The sequence below is a fragment of the Rattus norvegicus genome, chromosome 7 (assembly GCF_036323735.1).
Source record: "Rattus norvegicus strain BN/NHsdMcwi chromosome 7, GRCr8, whole genome shotgun sequence".
Taxonomy (NCBI): Eukaryota; Metazoa; Chordata; class Mammalia; order Rodentia; family Muridae; genus Rattus; species Rattus norvegicus.
In genome coordinates, this window is record NC_086025.1 from 52,594,352 (window position 1) to 52,617,252 (window position 22,901).

Consider the following 22,901-nt stretch of genomic DNA (forward strand, 5'->3'; position numbering starts at 1 on the left):
GCTACTGTGAGCTGCTGTGCTGGCAAGACAGGGCCTAGTGCTGAGGTAGTTCCAGGGGGAGTGAGTAGCCATTATCCTCACTCCTCGGGAGTCATTGGAAACCCTCCCTTCTGCAATCCCCTGTGAGTTCTGTCTCCACCACCACCACTACTTCTTTGTGGTCTAACAGATCAAGGCTCGGTGCCTGCAGAAGATGGGTGTTCCAGCACAGGACAGGAAGAACATCCAACAAATACCTGCCCCAAGGTTGTCCCTGTCATGGCCAAAGGATAAGGCTCAGAAAGAAGGAATGGTTCTGAAAGATGTTCCAGTACCAGCAATCGGTCATGTGGTCAGGATAGAAACACGTAATGTAGAAAGCTCGCTAGTCCTTTGAGGGTATTTGCTGGATTGTTTCCACTTTTGTCAGTGTACTGCTTTGCCAGGTTGTCGAGAAGGAGGGATCCAAGTCCCCCTCCCATATCCCTTTACGGCACTCCCACCACCATACTCCCATCCCCTATCCCAGCATCTACCCCTGGCTAGTTCAAATTTTAGCATCATTGAGATTTCAGCTCTCAAAGAGTGCATGCCTTCCTGCCTTTAGCCAAAATTCCTTAAGCCTGATTAAATCGCAATTGATAATAGGCTAGCAGTAAGAACTATGCCTAGGAGCGGGGCAGAAAGCTTTAGAATAGAAATATTAGCACAGCAAAAATAAATATTAGAAACAAAGGTGAAATTAATGACCGTGTTACTTAAACCATGGGGCGGGGGGCAGGGAAGTCTCCATGCCCTGGTAATGCCACACCACCTCCTCACCTCCCCCTCTCCACACACAACCATTTCTGTTGTCATTTCTTAAACCCTTTGAGCTCTTAACCACTTCTAAGAGTCATACACAAAACAGTGACTGCCCAGTTCTGCCATCTTCAAAGCAAAGGTTCCTGAGGAGGGAAATCCCCCCCCCCCCAGGAATCTGGCTTGTTGAAAGAAAGGAATTTTGCATGGTTTGTTGGTCTGCTCTGAGTCTGTGGGTTTCACTCTGTAAAATAAAAGTGTGAAATTAAAAGTATCAGACTTGGTCCAGTGTTCTGATTCCCAGTGAGATAACATCTCTAAATAAAACCTGTTAGATCGCTAAATAAAACACGCTATTAGGTCACAATGTAGACCAAACCTGTAATGTGGGGAGGCAGCCTAGGGATATGGCTCAGATAGATATAGAGCACGTACCTAATATGCACAAGTTCATGGGTTTGATTCCAGTACCAAACCCAAAAGTGTGTGTGTGCGCATGCGTGCATGCGTGCATGTGTGTTAAATTCTACTATACTGTTCTTCAGTTAAAATTCAAGGGAGGAGATTTCTCTGTTCTCGGGGATGGAATAAAATGGATCAGGAAAGAAAACTAATAATAACGATTTTTAAATGGTCCTGGGTGTGATTCTCCCCTATGTTCTCACTCTACTTTAAAACTATGGTGTTGGGAGAATTTGAAACCCATGTTGGATTTTGAAGAATTCCTAGGTGAGCTTTAAGGGATGAAGTTTCTGGAAAGAATGACACAGTGCTTCCTGCAGAACCTTGAGACTTGAGGTATCAAGAGAAGGGCTTAGAAGAACCCAAAGGTTCATCCCAGGAAGGTGCATTATGCAATGGCCAGATTGTCCTGCAGGGACTTAATGCACCAGGGTGAGGATACTCAAGAGGGCCACCCTCTCAGAGGTGAAAGGGAGGGGGTTGGAGGAGGAACCTTGTGAGGAGGGACTGGGAGGGGGCAGCATTTGGGATGTAAATATATAAACAAGTAGAACAACTACAACCACAGAACCTGCAGTTTGGGAAGTGGGAATAACTCAGCGGTAGAGCGCTCACCCAATACTCACAAAGCCCTGGGTTTTGATCCCTGGTTCCACGTAAATCAGGCATGATAACGCACACCTGTAACGTCAGTGCTGAGGAAGTGGAGGCAGAAGGATCACAGGATCAAGGCCAGCCTTGGCTACATAGCTACATAGTGAGTTCAAGGCCATCCTAGGATACTGAGACTGTCTCAGAGAGAAAGGAGAGAGATACAGAGAGAGAGGGGAGGGAGGAAAGGAGGAAGAGTAAATGGTGGGGGCAGGGGGAGAAGTCATTTCTTTTTCCAGTAGCTGTCCTCCAGCCAAAACAGAGAAAACCAAGTAGAAAAAAAAAAAGGGGGGGGGCCGGATTTGAGTGCCATCCTGTTAGCTACGATGACCCCCAAGTTGTGAGAGCAACAGATATTGTCTTAGTTGCAAGCGCTCATTGAATGAATTAAAATGCAAAGTCCTACGCTCTGAGGAAGCATTATGGCAGACCTTGTGGAAAATTGATCATCAAATATAAAAGGCACACTAAAAGAGAAAAAGAGCGTCAGCAAAAAAACAAAACAAAAACAAAAACAAAAAAAAACTTTTATTGAAGAATACGGCATAGGCTGTTTTCGGCACCTAGTGATAGTGGGAATTTTCCTGTATGTTTAAATAACTGCTGCTCCTCACAGCTCTGTGTGTGTGTGTGTGTGTGTGTGTGTGTGTGTGTGTGTGTGTGTGTGTGTGTGTGTGTACAAGCTCTCGAGCTTTTGGAATAAATGCATGATTTTTTTTTAAGAGCCCTCTGGTCATTTTAACTTTACTGCCTCACCTCCAGCTTATCTGAGAGAATTTTCCATTTCAAAGAAAGCGACCTGACTTATTATCGTTTAGCATTTACCTTTTCTACATCAGAATTTAATGGGTTTTTTTTAATGGAAAAGAGAAGAAGAAAGAAATACCCCTGCCTTCTTCCATCCACTCAAGAGCTAATGGGAATGCTATGCATTTATTTAACATGAGTACCACCTAAGCAATGGGTCCATCCTTCTACTCAGACAAGACCCAGTTAGGACACGATCACATCCAGAGCTCCGGGTCAAAGGCTGGAGGTTTCCATATGACTCTATAGTAGGAATGCTATGTTGGGGGTATAAGGACAGCCATCTAACAAGGCTAGCAGGGATTTGACAAAGGCCTGTATGATGGCAATGGCCAAGTGGTAGCCCCATCATGACTGCCGTGTACCACAGCCCTGGAGTAGAGGTCAAAACTTACTCAGGTGGCAGAAAGACTCCATATTCCTGCCTGTGCCTTCTCCAGGTTCCAAATGGCCATCATTCTCCTGTCCTACTACCCTCGAGCTGGTTGCAACTACTCAACTGACCTTCCTGCTTCTGTCTGCATTTTTATACTTGTGTTTCCACTGCACATAAAGCTCTCTCTATCACATAGCCCACTGTCAAATCCCTGCTAGTCTCCGGGTTTGATGGCCCTCCTTACATCCCCAACATAGCGTTCCTAGTACAGAGTCATACTGAAACCACCACCCTTTAAGCCTGTCCCCTCCACTACACTAAGCTTCCTGACACCAGGGAACATGATTTATTTTCTTGTGGTGGTATTTCTGTTGACTGACTGGCATATTCCACTAGCTGACACGTAGTAGGTCCTCAACAAATATGGAAGATAAGAAGAGAATGTGGATAAGCTTGAAGAGGTTTTTGGTTGGCCATGCCTACAAAGTCAATGCCAGCCAACCTGGATTATTAGTCACTAAGCTCAGCCAGTTTTTCTAATATTAAAGATTTGGGGGGAAAAGAGAGAGAGAACTTCTCTGTAGTAGCCCTCAAACAGATTTCTCAATTACAGGTTCAGAAATGGATCTAGCCATTCATGACCTCATCCAATGTTTTACCTTAACAGTAGCCCCACCCCCACCCACCTCAGTAAGGAAAGGAGGAACTGGCCTCCTTGCCACAGTCAAGCCCTGAGCATCGCAGGACCTTAGCAGCATGACTGGAGGCTAATTGGCAGGCACTGCCTACAGAAGCTTGGAAGCTCAGGCAGCCTAGTGTTTAAGTAGCTTCTGGCCTCCTCGTTACAAGTGGTGACTGAAAACTCTGTTGATTCTGACATCTGGATCCCTATCTGAAAACGTCAGGGGGAAAGTTTCTCAGTTTGCTGTTTGTGAGGAATGGGAGCCAACTGAAGCCTAGCCAGGGAAAATGCTAACAGTCCTTGGTCAGAATGTGGAAGAGTTTATGATGCGACAGACTCGAGCACTAAAGTGCCTCCTAGTCCAGACTGTTCAGAATTAGCAGCTACAAGGAATTTCTGTCAGCATCACCGTTCAGACCTTCACTCGGCTGATGACAGCACGTGAGATCAGAAGGATGCTATTTTCTCCAGGAGATGAATCTCTAAGATGTCCATCCATCCAATTCTGCTTCCCACAATATCCACTGCTCTTTTAAAAGCATATTAGGAATACAGATAGGCTTCTCTTCATGCTCCATGGACCTGCAGGTATTTTGAGTTTCACAAATCAAACGCTAGTTTTGTATTCCCCATATTGCCTCCCGGACCCTAGATGCAGTACAAGAGCCCCCATTATAAAATCTCTATAACAGGAATTCACAAAATATGGTTATGATTTTAAAGCAATACCAACATTTCTTTCCAAAAGCCTTCATTGAACTCATTAAGCAACCAACCAGCTGCCTTAAAACAACTTGACTTTCCTGTGAACACACACACACACATACACACTCACACACACACTCACATACACACATGTACATACACACATACACACCACACACACATACACACACTCACACACACACTCACATATACACACGTACATACACACATACACACATACATACACACACATATGCACACTCACACACACACTCACATATACACACGTACATATACACACATACACACTACACACACATACACACACACTCACATACACACACGCACACACTCACATACATACACATGCACACATATACACATATACACACACATACATACACACACACATGCGCACACACATGCACACACATATACACACACAATACATGCCCACATCATTTTCTTACCAGATGCATGGATCAGCATTCAATCTATATATGTGCTTAATCTTCCTTGCACGGAAGACCCACTGAAGCATATGTTACAGGTTTGGAACTACCCACGAACTGACTGGTAACCTAAGCAATTTTGTGCTCCCTGAAGGAGAAGTGAACTGATGAGCATATCCTTGGCCATCCATCCTTAGGCATGCCCCCAAAATGTTCTGCATCAAATCACACATTCTCCCCAGATGTGGTGAATTTAAAGGTCAGCTCTCCAATGCTCTGATAAAAAATGAGGTTTTTACTGACTTCCAAATGAGCTGTGGGTAACCACTATCTTTAGAGGGTCATTTTATTTTTATCCCTGCATTCCTAAAAGCAACACCCTCCCAGACATTAGGGCTAACAACCTTACACTTACTCACTGACTCCTTTCCAGGCAAGACCGGGGATTCTAAAAGATGATTATATATCTGAAAACTTGTCGAGGGGAAAAGGTATTTTTAGCAGGAAAAATAGCAGATCTCAGCACTCCACTGCATTGATCAGACTTCTTACTTTATGATTTTATTAATGAGATCCTGTTTCTCTTCTAGTCACCAACACCACCACCATCCTCATTTCTCCAGCTCACAGCTGACACCAACCATCTGTATGTGGAAAGGGGGTTGGAGAGATGTACTCATGAATCTGAGTACCTGTCACATGATGGTCTACAGTAATTGAAACTCTAGACAGCATTCAAGCTCACTTGAGCTTCCCTGTCTCTAGCAATAATCACCACCAGATATTGGAGCCTACACTCTACGAGACACAGTACTGAGAACTTTACAACATGCTCACAGCAGCCCTAAGAGGAAGACACTGTGGAGATAATGTCATTTAGAAGTCTGAGCACATTGACTTCGAAATGAGAACCACAGTTTAGGGGCAACCTCTGCATTGACCTCGTGAAAGTTATTTCTACCAATTCTGTGTCTTAGGCTCTTTGTCTATAAAACAGGAAAAGTATCATGAATAACCATTTATTAAACTATTACTATGTTTCGATGCTAAGTCCCCCCCCCACCCACCCATTTTACAGGTAAAATGACTAAGTCTTGGGTTGAGTAGCTTGGCAAATTTAAGGGACAAATAAAGATGAATTACAAGCATGTGAACCTGGCTCCTAACTCTGTGTGGTTTGCTCTATACATCAATGTCTGCCTTCTGTTCCCAAGGTGACTGGACACTGTGGGACACTACAACTGGGGTTCTTAAGTGTGTCATTCACAGAACCGGAACAGATTAAGGTCTGTCTAGCCTTTCCATGACCATCCTCTGTTAGACTGCTCTGGGCTGGGTACCTTCACCTCCTTTGTGACCCCTAGATCATCTGGGCATCACAATACACACCTGTTGGAAGTCAGTGAGTAGCCCATGCTATAAACGAGGCAGGAAAGAAACTGAGTCATCTGGGACTTACTGGGGGAAACAGTACTGCAAAGAGCATAGTTCAAGAGGGCCAAGACTATGACGAATGAGGTTAGGTCAGAAGTATAATGCACCATTTTTATAGCTTAAAAGTCATATTACAAAGCACAAAGTCGAGTAAAATATAGCACTAAAACTACACCAGTCCATGTTTGTACTTGATTTAGAGGCATCGTTTATAGCCACAAGATTAATTCTAGATCATTGAGAATTCATGAGATAATAAAGAATACCATGACTTGAGCTATTTCTGAAGTCTTCCGGGAATCATTGTACCAAGCTCTCTGGCTACTAGGCAAGCTGATGTTTTGTGACTGCCAGGGATGATGGCCCCATTCCCCCCGGCTTTCCCTTTTGCTTAATACATGGAGAACATAGAAGTCACACTGATCCCTGTCTAGCGGGACAAGAGTGTCTCAGCTCTAGCCAATTGTCACACTGCACAAGGGCATCAGATTGCTTTGGAAATCTGAGAACCGAGGCATTTGTATAACTTCTGCTGGGCAAATATGGGCAATTTTTTTAATTTAACCAAGGTATAGGGGTGTGTGTGTGTGTGTGTGTGTGTGTGTGTGTGTGTGTGTGTGTGTGCAAGAATATATTTACACATGCGCGCACACACACAAATTACAAGTCAGCTTCTTTTGGTCTGCTAGAACAGCTTTGTAAAGAATCAGCGTCCGTTGGCCATCCACCAGCCAAAGCCTTGATTTTATCTAAGCTAAGACTGTATCTCAGCTAAGAATCAAGAATTCTTAGTTGCATTTGAGAAAGGAAAAAGTAAGCAACTAGATTGATAGATAAATAGACAGAGAGAGAGACAGACAACCCACCTTTGTAGAGCTCAGCATTTAAGTGTTTCTAAAGCAAACCATTTAAAGGTACTTCCCCTTGGCTCGTTACAAAGAATTTTTAAGCCTTGGACATCAAACATAGGGCCCGTGTGTGCACATTGGAGATGAAACCAAAGTGCATCTGAAGCCAGAACAAACAACCTTTTTTGGCTCTCCTCCAGCACCTGCTTTATGTAATTTTATATTAAATTCAGTCGTCTTCCATCCAAACTGCGAACACCTGGACGGGGTTATCAGAAGCACGAGCTCACAGGGTGGAGCAGCCAAGATCTGAGCCCCCAAACGCAACGCTTTGCTCGGTTATTAAGGGAGGGCTGAGTTGACTAACAGCATCACTCTTAATCTGCTTGAGAAGTTCCATCAGGAATTCATATTTCACGCGCTCTCTCTGGCACACACGATACTTCCTCATTTATTTTCCCAAGCTGTTCCCTATGACTTGTCTTTCTCTCTGTGTTTGCTCAGGGGAGGTGCGCTATTAAGTCAGAGGCAGCTCCTCCATCTCCAGGGAGAAGCTTGACATCTTCCCGGAGAGGCCCTCCCTTCTATTATTTATAGATAAAACATTTTACACTGTAAAATAGCAGACCGGCCCCGTCTAAGACCCTTTTATGAGTAAACTGAACCATCTGCATTTCAGAAAGACAGAGCTGGGGTACTGAAAGTTGGATTACCCCCCCAAGGTCACACGCAAATGCAGAAACTCTCCAGGGTCTTTCCTGTGTGTGTGATCACTCCCATGGCCACCTGGGTGCCTAGGAGCATAGCGATGCGAAATGGAACGCTGGCACGATTTTCACACTCACCACTGTGCCAAGCAGCTTCCCGGTGCATTAGCTCATCAATTTTACATCTCTCTGGCATTAGAGAGCAGTATCAGTCTCCTTTTAAAGATGATGACATTGAAACACGGAAGATGTTATGATTCTGTCCTTGGCCACAGTCTTGTCTGTCCCAGCCAGGCCTTGAATTGTACGCTTCCGAGTTTGTTCCTACATTATCCCGTTTGAACGAGAAACTTGTTAGTTTGATGTAGCCAGGCTCCCCGATCCCCAGAATCGAAACGGGCTCCTTTCTCCCATCATCTCCCAGGCAACCTCAGCAATGGTCCTATAACATCAGATTAACCAGAACACCTCCTCATCCCTGGGAATTCTCTTAGGAATTTCCCATGCAGTGACCACCACCTTTCTGCACAGTGGTTATAAAGTCCCACTTGTCTTTGTTGTGTTGGAAGTTGAGCCCAACTATCTCCTATTGCAAAGCCCATTGCAGGCCCCCTGGACCAATTATGATGCCAATGAACCAAGTTTGCCTTACTATTCTTTGGCAAGGATCATAATTAATATTTGCTGTTATGATATCCAGCCTGTAGTTGACAACACCTAGATTTGCACCCCAGTACAAATCATCCACTACACTATACTGCCTCCATGCTGGTCCCTAGGGATGCACAGGCTCAGGAAGTTCAGAGAAGAGGTCACTGTGCTTTACAGATCTCTGGTCCTGCCCTAATTCCTACTAGAATGAGCATCCTGGGAACATGTGCTGCGGAGAAGTTCGAGAACTTTTTGGCTACTGATAGATGTGTACGGTTTTACTCAGAGAGAGAGAGAACAATAAGAAGAGGTAAGGATCAATTAAATTGTATCAGTTTTCACTTACTAATGGGAATATGACCAATGAAAGGAGTAAAGATTGACAAAATGTGTGTGATGATCACAAAACCACCCTGAGACTTGGCTAAGCAGAAAGCTATAGGACCTCGCTTTCCGGGGTTTTCCCAGTTCTGTCTTCTGTGGAGGTAAAAGATATGCTCTGTCCAAGCAGCACAAGTATTTGATAAGCAAATGAACACCTCATTAGTCCTTTCTTTAGAGCCCAGACTTACATTACGGACTTATTTTTTTGATGTGGTAAAATGGCCTTTGAGGAAAACTCGAGGGCTCTATGCCAGAGTGCTAAGTGTGGCCATGGCGGTGGTGAGATCACAAATGGCCTATGTTGTCTCTTCCTTCTCCATCCAGCTTTTAAAAACTTCGCATAATGAGCGTGTGTCAGTCCCATAAGAAGGAGAAACAATGGCTTTTGTGAAGACTTTGTAGTAGTGGAATTACTGAGACAGCCAGCACACACACGCACACACACACACACACACACACACACATACACACACATACACACACACATACACACATACATACAAACACACATATACACACAAACACATACATATACAAAGCATACACACATATACACATACAACAAATACATATACATATACACACAAACACATACACATACATACACACAAACACACACACATACTCACACATACACACATAAACACACATATACACACACATAAACACAAAAACACACATACACAAACATACAAACACACATATACACACATACACACATACACACATACACACACGAACACATACACAAACACATATACACACAAATACTCACACAACTTTACTACTGTTTTTACAGACACTGGACAGGGCAGGATTCCAAGCACTGGGAAGAATGACAGTGACCCCCTGGGTGATTTAGGATTGGTCCTTCCAACCCTAACTGCATTTCTCCCTTGCACCTCTGTCTGGATTTAAGCTTTTGAATGACAATGTCTCTACCTTCTGTAAGACCTGTCCTGAAGTTTCAATCCACCCACCAGAATTATTCCGCAGATGACCATCCTTACAGCAACAAGCATGTAGAACTCCAGAAAAATTGCAGGATTGCTAAGAAGCAAGCAAGGAGATTTTTAATCACTGTGTGTTCAATCTCACGTCGAGTTTCTTATTGTGCTACCATTGAGCGCAGTGCCTCATAATGTACAGTAATACATTTTACATCTCCTAAATGTACTCTGAGTTTTTATATCGCAGTTCAGAAGAATGGCTTTGAAAATCCTTTTGACTCCTTTATTTGAAAACTACATTTGTGGAATGGGGTAATTAAATTCCTATAGTTTGATATAACATTACCTCCACTATTCTAGCTCATAAAGAAAAAAATGCCAACCATCTTCTTTCCGCTTTTGCTGGAAAATGGAATTACACCGCAGATATTTCTGTTAATGCGAGTTAAGATCCTGATAGCCTGTGCCATTGTAGTTAAACTGGAAACCTCTCTCTCCAGCATATCATCATGGAAATGAAAGGGACTGCAGAAATCTCCCATAGTTGATGAAAGCATTCAAACTCCCTTTGAGAAGAAAAAGTAAGGAGACCTCAAAGTCAGGACTTTAAAAGCATGGTGCGATCTGGAGGGCTGGGGTTTTGACATGGCTTTAGAATTCTTCAGCAGTGTGGTTCTTAGGATCTCTTAGGCAGTGATGAGAACAAATGCAGCCATCCTGAAGAGGGTACCAATGATGTCACAGTGCCCAAGGTAACAGTGGCTTATGTCATTTGTTCTTCACTCCCTATCGGGTCAGAAAATAATAGTACTGTTTTGTTGAAGGCTTTGGAGGCAGAAGGATGTAACAGAATTAGTGCCTAGCCTGAGGACACATTCAGAACTAGTCAAGCTGCCTCCCAAATCCACCTATGATAACTGTACATTTAGGCCCTCTCCTCTGCTCCTGGGGCCACGCCTTTCGCTGCCCTCCAGACTCAGAAATCAGTGTTGCATGTTGTTATTCTGAATTTCTAAGTATGAGCCCCTATGCTTGTGCACACTAATAAATATATATGCTTTTGTCCTATGATAATCTCCAATGTGACTTTATTTCAGCAGACTCTAATACTTCAAAGGGAAAGTGTGGGGGTTCAGTTCTTGCTCCTGGTAAGAGCAAGACCCTGAGTTCAATCCCGAGGTCCAGAGGAAAAGAAAGGTAGAGACTTCCCTATGCTATCTGCCAGACAGCCTGAATATCCTCTCCACCAATGTCTGTGGAGCACTGAGAGGCGCAGCCATTGGCTGTGGGGACAGTCGGGACAAACTAATGCTACTATATAGCAAATAGACCCAGTGTTCTCCCGGTGATCGGGGAATGATGTTACCACAGCAACTCTGTTTTTATGAGTTTTCCAAATTTCTAAACTAGGTGCTCTATATTTGTTCTCTTTCCTCTGTTATATGATGGCTCTCGGAGGCCCCTAGGATACAGTTATAAATGACAGAGAAAGATGCGAGCTGCGAAAGTGTACAAACACCTCACACTACAAAGAAATTTGTTCCTGAACCAGGTGAAGGAGGCAGAGCTCTTGTAACATGAGCCGATGACAAATCCTTCACAATGGAACGGCACACATGATGAGGAAAACACAAAGGGATAGGACCAAACAGCCTTGGCTACAGAGTTAAATATTCTCGGAAAAGAACTAGACCAAAGGTAGCAGGGCCTCAGGGCATCTGGACAACAAATGAGTGATAAAGAAAAGCAACGAAAACAAATTCGTTAAAGAAGCAAAGCGTCGCTTACAAGAGGATTCTACTTTTCTATATGCACAGCAGATATAAAAGTGAGAGTAATGAGTTGGAATAGATATTATTAACTTTTAATTAAGTTCTTTGGTAATAACATACAAACTGATCATTCACCCGAACATCTCAATTAAGGATATAGAGAGACACGTTCCTTCCAGCCCTTCGTCAGCTTTGTATCAAATGATTCAAACAGCTGAACCAGTTCAAAGACTCCACACAGAATAAATAAGCCTGCGGCTTATTCGAGCTCCCTATAAAGTGGTCATTCTTAATGTCATCCGTGTTCAGAAAGAAGGACAGCTGCACATACATCTTCTAGCGTCCTATGTTTCCCCTCCCACGAGCAGCTACGTGAAGAAAAAAGACAATTCAAGAAGCAAGCAGATGTGCCCAGAAAGTGGGAAATACCGATAAGAACTTCATACACTAAGGCTAACCTTATCTTTGTAATGGGAACTCTAATTGGTTTTTAGCTTAAGACCGATCGTGCATTTCAGAGCCACTCCCAACAAAAGAAAAGTGCAGGTTAGACGTACAAAATCAAGCGCAGTTGAGGATGCTCATCAAAGCCCAAGCCAGTGCAAACGATGGCAGAAATAAAGCATTTGTTTGATGAGAACGTACAAACAGAACTCGGCATTGTTAATACCCTGATGATTTTTACTAGGGAACAGTTTAGCCAATTGGTCAGGCCTCTGCCATTTTCAGAAGACTGTCTAGACTTCATCTCCTAAATCATGTTTCTTAGACGATCTGTGGAATGGGGATACTAACATGCACTCCATGAAAGAGGACTTTTCCTCGTTCTCAAGTTCAGTTTTTTCCCACGTTAGCTTTTTCAGAGTGGACCTTCATCTTTCAATGTCAGAAAAAAAAAGTTTGCTAGTTGAAAGTTCCACCTCAACTAACGAAGTGAAACCCACTATTAAACTAGCAGTCTGTGGTACGGCCACTGTCATCTCAGAATGGAGGAAATGTGACAAACTTAGAAAACTAACTTTTGTCACTTGCAGAGACTCTGCATATATCTTATTTAAGGTTCTAAATCGTCCTCTAAGTTAAAGCTTTTTGTTTACCCAGTGTTTCCCGAATTGCGCCCGTGGTTGTTTCTGTTCCGTGAGACTGACGCTCTGGGAGCAGGTCCTGGGAAAGATTGCTTACTCCTCCTTTGCCCTTGGCTAGTACTCTCCTCTCGTCAGCATTATCGAGACCCACTAATAAAATCCCTTCAATCGGAAAGCGAAGGTGAACACATTTCAGGGGCAGCAGAACTGAATGAATGACCTAAAGCCCCATATAGATGGAAAATTCCAGCTGGACCAGGGGCCAATTTATTCTGCTTAGGAAACATCTGTGTTCCTATTGATTGCTTCTCCTCCAGATGATGTACCACATGGTTGGTTGCAAATGCCTTTATGATGTGAGGAATAAACTGACCAAAAAAAAAAAAGAGAGAGAGAGAGAGAGAGAGAGAGAGAGAGAGAGAGAGACTTTAGCATCATAGGATGGGGTACACCAGCCACTGACAGATTCTCTTATACATCCTCCCTTTGGGAGGAAGGAACATCTGTCTATTTCTAGGGCTGGTTTCTAAGTTCCCTTGATCAGTTCATTTCCGTCTGTGCATCAGTGTACAGATGAATAACTAGTCTCACAGACAGAAGAATAGCGAGATACAAAAAAAGCACCAGCTCACAGACAGCTCTTGTAGTTGCCTGGGTCCAGTTGCAGGCTGTGAAGCAGGAAGTTCTGTAACAAAGAGGATAGCCTAGAGTGCTAGTGTTTGCATAAAAAGGATCTTGGATATACAAAGGAGGCCAAAAGGTTACTTGGGAAAGGCATTTGGGCGCATGGTCTAACTACGCTACCTCTCTTCAACATCACCACCTCCCTGTGCTACAAAGGTTGCTGCTGTCGAACTGAAAGATCTAAAATCAACTTGGGAGGGATTATCTGGATGAAGGTTAGCCTCTGAGAAAGTCTATAAGGGATTGTCTTGATGATATTGATTGGTATAGGAAGACTCATCTTAATTGTGGAGGGGGGGTATCCCTGGGCAGAAAGAAGATGAGGTAGAGAAAAGCAGCTGAGCTCTGGCATGCGTGGATGCTCCCTTGGCTTCTGCGTTGTGGAAGCTATGGGACCTCTAGTCTCAGTCTCCGTTACCTTGGTTTCCTTGCAATGATGGGCTGTGCCCTTGACCTTTGAGCTCAAGTAAACCCCTTCACCCTTCCCTTGATCCCACCATGGTATTTGTCCATGGACATGCAAATGGTATCTGCCTGGTAGAAAAATTAACCTCGAGACTGTGGCTTTAGGCCAGGCCCTGGAGTGCACTCCTATAATCTCGCACTTCAGGATGTAGAGGCAGGAGGATCAGAGGTTCCCAACTAGCCTTAATAGTGAGCCAGACCAGTCTCTGGGCAGAAGATCCTGAGCTGTATTTGGTGGGGAATTTACTACATAGGAAGTTCAAGGCCGGCCTGAGCTACATGTGACTTCATCCTGAACAAACAAAGAAGTCCCAGCTTTATTGCCTACAGAACCGTATGTCATTTTCTATCTAACCATGGAACTCTTTCTTTCTGTGGCCATAAAGTCCCTCAGTTCCTGGAGTTGCACTTTGTCTGACTGTCTCGCTTTTTCCAGATTAATGAACTGAAACATGCTCAGGATACATGTATGAAAATCGTGTTTACAGCCATTTTAAGTTATAATTCAGGGCCTGTGAGACGGTTCAGCCGATAAAATACACTACCACCAAGCCTAAACACCTGAATTTGATCCCCAGATCCCACATGGTAGAAGAGAAAACCAACTCCCATAAATTGCTTTCTGACTTTCACACTGTACTAAGGCACACACACACACACACACACACACACACACACACACACACACATGCACGCACACGGAGACACATGCATGCACATGAACACAGGGATGGACACACACACAAAGCCAAGTATTTAAACAGATATACTTAAATATTTCAAATCAGCTTGCCTTTCAACACAATAAGATAATTTACTGTCGTAGCCATCTTAGAAAAAAAATATTCTGTTGTCTACCAAACAGAACCGAATAACTGGGAATAAACAGTATGCTGTAAGGATCATGTGATCTTGTCCCTTCAACATAGTGTAGTCCAGTGTAAAACTCTCTGGTCCAAAACAAAGGCTGACCACCTTGATCCTACAGTTCAGTTTCTACTTAGAGATGTGATTCATTGTTGACAGACTTTTGGTTTTGTTTTAATTTTGCATCTGAAAACCTTTAGGCATGACGTGTTTTCTCCCATTCTCCAAAGACTCTAAAGCTTCTTACTCATTTATAGCTGACTGTTTTATAGATGTTTGCTACCTACCTGGCCACTGACAGCATTTGAGTCTACAAACCCAATGTGCACACTAATGTATGAAATCCACCTTAACCAGAAATGGGAAATAGTTTTATCTCAAAATTAGAACACATGCTCTTATTGGAAATATTTTTGCATATCTGTCATGCACAGAACTGCGACAGCTATGAGGGGTAAGAAAAGAATCTAGCAGCCAAAACTAATGGCCTTATTCATTATCCACCAGAGGGCAAATTATTTACATGTATAACAATGCATTTGAAATACACTCGCCAAGCATCATCATCAATTTCTTTAGATACAAAAGAGGTTCATTTAAATGGTTCTCAGGGCGTAAAAACCATTGCCCACAGAGAAGCAGCTGAGATAGCTTCATTCTCGAAACTGAACATTATTAACATGTCAAAATAAATATCAGGCAGAAATATAGCAAGGGAATACAGTGTCTACAGGCAATGCAGCCTGAAGCCTCTGGAAACCAGACCCAGATGTCCAAAAGCAGCCTTAGACAAAACCAAGTTTAGCAATGCCAATTAGTCTGAGTGGATGTTGTTTTTCTCCTCAGATTTGTTGACAGTGGATTCCAGAAAGTTATTAAGTGTCTTCTTTCATGAGTCATAATTCTTTTTTTATATGTGCTTAAATTCACCATAAACAAGGAAAAGCAGGCACTATATAAACAGAAGCTTTAATAATATAAATCTCACCCGGAGTATAGGAATAATACAGCCTGTCTCGCAGTCTACATAAATAGCAATGGATGTAGTTTTCCATCTGTCCCCTCTGTGGATTTTTCTCCTTTGGTACAACTCATCTCTCGTTCTCACCTACTACTTCTTCAGGGGAGTTGACGCAAACAAGTTGGCGGGATGGAGTAATAATAGCTCCATTTCTCATCAGGTGTAGCCAGCTACAACTCTCCCTAGCCATTGAACTTTGCTGTGGGTGAGCCTTAAAGGCTTAAACTCTTGGTCTTTACAAGCGAGCCCCTCAGTGTGTGGCTTGAAAGCCATTAACATGCACGGTACCCAGCAGGCTGTTTACACAGCCCATGCTTTGAAATGGTCTGGTCAGAACCTGTGTTGTCTTCCAAGACCAGCTCCCAGTACTTTCCCAACCCCCGTTGTTTTTAACTGAGAGATGAGCAAAGGTTCTCAGATGCCAATAGCAATTGGATTCCCGTGTCATGAAAGTCACCAGCTTTATCAGTGTGAGTGTCCTTCTCCTCATTTTCCTTGCCATACAGATAATACTTTTCCTGATCCTTCTTGGGTGTGCCACACTGCAGGGTAAACAACCAATTTACAAAATTGGAAGGAATTGAAACTGTAAGGCTTGTAAGAATCCGAAAGTCAGAGGGATGTGGGATGGGAGATCGAGCAATATCAATAAAAGTGAGTAAACCAGGCAAAACGGGTCACTACACAAATGCGCACGCGCACACGCACACCATGCACGGATGCGCATGCGCACATTTCGAGTAAACTGACGAGAGTCAGAATATTTTGCCTTAAAGTCCTTCACAAGCTTACACTCTTTTTTTTGTCAATCAAAACCACCGCAGGATTGCAAGCAGGCTGCCCTTCTCGGTGGACATTTGGTCCTCCCTCACTTGCCGCCGGTTATTTTGCAGTTAGAGAAAACTGTCTTTTCTAGATTCTGCCCTCAGAATCCTAGTCTCAAACACTGTGCTGGTTAGTTTTGTTTGTTTTTTTGTTTTGTTTTGTTTTGTTTGTTTTGTTTTTGTCAAGCTCATAGAAACCACAGTCATGTGAAAAGAGGGAACCTTAGTTAAGGAACTGCCTCTGTAACACTGGCCCCTGGGGCGTGTTCATGGGATATCATTTTGATTGATGATTGACGTGGGAGGGTCCAGCCCACTGTGAAAGGAGCCATTCCTGGGCAGGCTATCTTGGGTTGTTTAAGCAAACTGAGCAAGCCATGGAAAGCAAGCCAGCAAGCAGCGTCTTTCTACAGTTCCTGCCCTGGCTTCAATAATGGACAGAGGTTAGGAAGTGTGAACCAAAGAAAGGCTCTCTGCCCCAAGCTGCTTTTGCAACCTTTTTATCACAGAAACAGAGAAGCAACCTAGGTACAGTTGCAGGAAAAGACAACAGAGTAAGAAAAGAGGGAGAAAAAGACAAAAGAATATGAAAAACAGTCTAATGAACTCTACCAGTCCCAAGTGTTTTAGCTTATGGAGCTAAGACTGTGAAGTCAAGGATATTAGAAATATAATAAAAAAAAACTTTCCTATCCCAAAAGTCTATTTGCCCTTGTAAGAAAGGTAACAAATTAAAAGTAGTATATTTAGCCCCAGAAAATACAAAAATGGAAACAAAGAATAATGCCCCCAAAGCTATCCATGGCTGAATCCTCAGAAACTATGAATATGTTACTCTTTTAGATATGTATATGCATACGTATATGTACACACACACACACACACACACACACACACACAGAGTTTGTGGGTTTTGGTTTCTGGGCAGGTTTGGTTGGGTTGGGTTGGGTTGACCAGTAAAAGATCCTGTTTCAAAAAAGGATGGACAATGCCTGAAGAATGACATTTGAGACTTGTCTTAGGATTTTACTGCTGTGAACAGTCACCACGACCAAGGCAAGTCTTATACAGGACAACATATATGTGGGGCTTGCTTACAGGTTCAAAGGTTCAGTCCATTATCATCAAGATGGGAACATGGCAGTACTTAGGCAGGCATGGTGCAGGCAGAGTTGAGAGTTCTATATTTTCATCTGAAGGCTGCTAGTGAAAGACTGGCAGCTAGGGTGAGGTCTTTTAGCCACACCCACAGTGACACACCTATTTCAACAGGGCCACACCTTCTAATCATGCTATTCCCTGGGTCAAGCTTATACAAACCATCGCAAGACTGTCTTGTGAATTTCTACTCACACATATAAATATACATGTGTATGTGCATGCACATGCGCGCGCGCACACACACACACACACACACACACATCCAGATGAAGGTCAATATTAGACATTTTCCTCTGTTACCCTCTACCATATTTTTTGAGACAATGTCTCTTCCTGAACCCTGAGTTCACTGACTGGTTAGATTCCCTGTCCAGCAAGACCCAGGGATCTTCCTGTCTCCCATCACCATCACACTACTGCAATGAACAGCACATACCACCATACCTAGCTAATATCTGGATGCTGAGGATTTGAACCCAGGTCCTCATGCTTGCATCCTGAGTACCTTTGCCCCACTGAGCCATCTCCCAGCACTGAAAAAAAATGTTTCTTGTTGGGAGTAAAGAGTATTGTTTTGCTATATAACTGTGGCAAACACACTCAGTTTAAGACCTCCTTTCCCGTTTACCAGACGACCATACTCATTTAAGCTTTCTATCCCGGCAGGTTGGGAAGCTTCTAAACATCTTTCTATTCCTAGACTCTGAAATAAGGAAGAGTGCATACGCTTTCTAGATGTGATTCTTTAACGTCTTAAACACAACATCCAACCCCGCTTTTCCTCTTACATCATCTGGGGAAGAACGTTCCTGGTATCATAACATCTAGTCCATCTTTTCTTGGTGTGTACTTAGAATAACTGTGACGCTCAGTCTCTTAACGCTGTCCTCACCTCATATCTGATGATAACCACATCAACCTGTCAGAGAAACAGTACTGCTGCAATTCCCACTTTGCTGCCAATGCACGCCTTTTACTATGACAAATGTTTTCACAGGATTCAGTAAACTACAGCCTGTAGACCGAATCTAGCCCACCCCTGCTTTTTGAGAGTAAAGTTTTGTTGGAATATACCCATATACACTCACTTATGTGTCATCTATGGCTGCTTTCTGCTCCACGGTAGCTGAGCTGACTAATTGTGACAGTGATTACAGGGCTCTAACCCTAAAATACCAACTACCCCTTTATGTCCATCCATCCAACTAAACAGGAAAATACGTGTTTCAGTAGCTAATAAACCTAGAGTTCATTATCTCTTTGCAAAACTAGACAGAGTTAGGGTAAAATCACGCTCTCCCCAGAACATTAGCCGAGGCGTTATGGTCAAAGGCCGTGAGCTTTACATCGTCATACAATTAGGCACTGAACAGTTCTGTAAGTTGAGCGGGTAGCTCACCGTGGCCAGTTTCTGAACGTCTTCATCTGAGGCTCCCAGAGAGGCTAAGCCTATTTCTTGAGAAAACTGAGCGAACTTGGGATCCGCCAGCAGTGGCACATGTCCCAGGAGCTCATGGCATGTGTCTCTGTGAGGAAACAAAGAAAAAAAATCACAAAGGCATGTTACACACAAGTTTTAAAGTATTGCCTATAGAACGAGACTGAAAACCCTAAGTATAATCTTATTATAAGAACTATAGATAATTTATTACATAATTATATTATGTGTTTATTATATAATGGCTATTAATCATACCTGAAATGCAGTTATGTCATATGATTAAAGACAGGTTAGGCTGAGTGATATGTTATTTACGGGTAGGGTATGAAATCATGTGTGAGAGACAGCACATGTGTATATGAGAGGACATGAGTTCAGGTGCCTATGGAGGCCCAGAACAACCTCTAGCACCATGCACCTCTTTTTTTTTCCTGTCTTTTGAGGCAGGGTCTTTTTTTTCTTTTCCTTTAACATGGGTTCTGAGCTCAAATTTACAGCCTCATGTTGAGAGACAAGCACTTTACCAACTGAGACATTTCCTCGGGCTGGGATATAATACTTTTTAATAAAGCACAAGAAAAACCATTACATTTTTGAAGACCTGGCCCTGCCCAATTGCCAATTGAGGCCTGGAACTTGACATCTTCCCAGATGTGTTTCCTCAGGGAAGGAAGCTTCCCCAAGAGGCATGAGCTGCCCCTCAGGAAGCCACTTGTTTTTGAGTGTTACTACATGCTGAGCACATGGTGTTTGTTTTACATAGTATATCATATCCTCCAGACAGCCTCAGGAAACAGAACTTCTTGGGGTGAGATCCTGCAGCTCAGGATGGGCAAACTACTTCACCCGCAACGCGGCCATATCATAAACAACGTTTGATTAAAACACAGCCGTGCCCACTTACATACAGACTGTCTACGGCCATTTTTGTCAGCAGCTGCAGAGAGCTGTAACTGAGATCACATTTCTGCAACTTCTAATAATCGCTCTCTGGCCCTTTAATAGAGAACGCTTGCTGATTTTAGGCATAGGTAGTAATAAAACTAAATTAAATTTGGGCTGGAGGACGCCTTTGGAATTGAGTCTCTGTGCAACAGACTACAGCCTAACTTGGTACAAAGTAACTGAAAGCCTAATTTGGGGGTAACCTCTTATAACAAATGGCTGAGGTGGAGCGGGTTCCCCCAGCTCAACTTCAATCACAGGTAGCTAGCGGATTCAGACAGGACAATCACCCACTATCATCAATGAAGCTGTCCCTGTGGGTCACTTCCATTTTGTGCCCATAATCGTTCTATGACCACCTTGTAGCCTTGGCTTACTGTGGTTTTAAGGCCCAATTCAGGAATCACAAATAAAAGCCAATTGTGTGTGTGTGTGTGTGTGTGTGTGTGTGTGTGTGTGTGTCTGTGTGTGTGTCTGTGTGTGTGTAACTTATATGCATGTTGCTTTCAATTGAACATAGTATGGCTTTTAAACTAAATTCTCTGTCTTTTAATAATAGTAATAAGGCCAAAATTTCAATTCAACTTCTCATGACTTTGAAAATCTGGTGCTCATCCTTAATTTGCGTCACAGCTAAATAAGCCAGTTGCTTTCCTAAAGCTATTGTCATGAATAAACTGTTTCTTGATACCAAGCTACATTGAAATTAATTTTCCCATAATTCTCTGAGCATGGATCCAGATGCAGAAAGACTTATACTGATGTGTAGGGGAATGTCAGGGCGGGGAGGTGGAAAGGCAGTGGGTGAGTAGGTGGGGGAGCACCCTCATAGAAGCAGGGAGAGATAGCGGGTTTCTGGAGGGGAAACCAAGAAAGGGGATAACAGTTGAAATGTAAATAAAAACTATCCAATAAAATAAAAAATGTCAAAAAAAATTTATGCTCATGATCAAAAAAAGTTTTAAAAAAATCCTAAAAGGTTACATAGTTACTGAAAAATGTTTCTGAACTCACTGAGCTTCTCTGAAATGTACTACTTTATAGGTGCCATACAACTGGTGCTCCCACCAGTATTACAAAGATAAAGCTGGATGACGAAATAGTGACTGACAGTAAATGTTATGATCTTGATACTCACATCAAACAGATAATGTCACTCAAATGTCGTTCTAACAATTCAAGCTATATGACCAACCTTGACCAAACACTTTAGAGACAGACCAGGTTGAGTGTTTAAATGTATGTGATAACCCCGCCCCTTTCTTCAGCACGATGTCATGGCCCCACCTCCCCGTCCAGCTGAATATAATAAACACACTCGGCTTTGGTGGTGCTGCAGCTTCTCCAGCTTTGGTCTGTTTGTGGTTCTGTTTTCCCCTCATTCTCGCTCTGTCCCAATTCTTGCAGCTGTGCAAGGATGAGGTAAGAAGGATACACAGAAGGCTGAGGATGCCCATCAGTGGGTAAGGCGTTTGCATAAGAATTTGAGTTTGGATCCTTATCACCCAGGTCAAAATCCTGGCATCTATAACCCCAGAGGTGAGGGATGGAGACAAGCGTGAGCTCCATGTTCAGTGAGCAGTGACAGTGATGGGGAAGAGTGACCCTATGTCAACCTCTGACCTTCACACACACACACACACACACACACACACACACACACACGCATGCATGCACATGCACACACTCACAGGAGTACACATACACACAGGCACACACACACATGCACACGTGCACATGTACACACACATGCAAAGATGCATGCATGCACATAGGACTGTATGCTGAATCTTTATGATTAGGGTACAGTGCTTAAAGTTTTGTAACATGTTAGTGATTTAACCTTCCCTTGCAAAGAAGCTTTACAATATCCTTTTGATCAATGGGGAAACTAAAATTGAGTAAACTTAATCTTCTCTATTGTCATACTTTAAGTGAAAGAAAGACAGGACTTGAAATTCTTCCGACTTAAAGCTTGTATTCTTTCTGCTCTCTGCTGTTTGAACTTTACAGATACAGCAGAAGTGAGGACGAAGGCCATGCTTAGCGCATAGATGGAGAGCATAACCCGCATAGTTAGCATAAGGAAAGTCATAGTTAGCGTGCCCCCGGGTCTCTTTTCCTGCTGTTCCCTGGCCTCATGTTTCCAAAGCACTTGGGGGACCTTTTAAAAAATACCAAGTGCCCAGGCCCCATTTATGACCATTTCAATCAGGCTTCCTGGGATTGACCGGAAAATCATTTTTTAAAGTTCCCCAGGTGAAAATGAGAGACAGACCTATTCTCACAGCTAATGGCACTGGGCTGTCTCCCAGCAGGCTTACAAACAACCAGCGGCTGGGCTGGAGAGATGGCTCCGATGTGAAAAACTAGGCTCGCAAACAACTAGAGCTTAAAACTACCAGTTGAAGGTGCTTGTAGAATGTGGGGATGCTAAGTTGATTCCCTCTAAAGTTACCCAGTGACCCTGTAGATGAAAAGGATGAAAAGTGGAGACTGAATAACAGGCAACTAATTACTCCTCCAGTTGCACTCAATCCGGGCCGCATGCCTAACACCTCCATTCTGGAAGTGGAGTCTTTGATCTCATTCCAGGAGTCTACATCAAGGCTGAGATTGAGGTCAAGTGCCTTGCCATGGAAAACTCTGGGCACTCCCACATTAGCCTTTGATGTCACTACTAAAGCGCCCCTCCTGATCCTGGAAGAAATAAAGCGACAATAACTCCACAGCAGGGCAGATATATG

The 22,901-nt window shown here is 43.2% G+C and overlaps 1 protein-coding gene across 2 annotated transcripts in view; it reads right to left on the bottom strand.

Moving 5' to 3' along the window:
• Tph2 (tryptophan hydroxylase 2) overlaps positions 1-22,901 on the bottom strand; it is a 104,397-nt gene that overhangs the window by 22,443 nt on the left and 59,053 nt on the right. For both annotated transcript variants that reach the window (XM_063263689.1, NM_173839.3), the window contains exon 8: positions 19,168-19,294. In XM_063263689.1, coding sequence (XP_063119759.1) covers positions 19,168-19,294 — 127 coding nt within the window. The remainder of the gene's footprint in view (positions 1-19,167; positions 19,295-22,901) is intronic.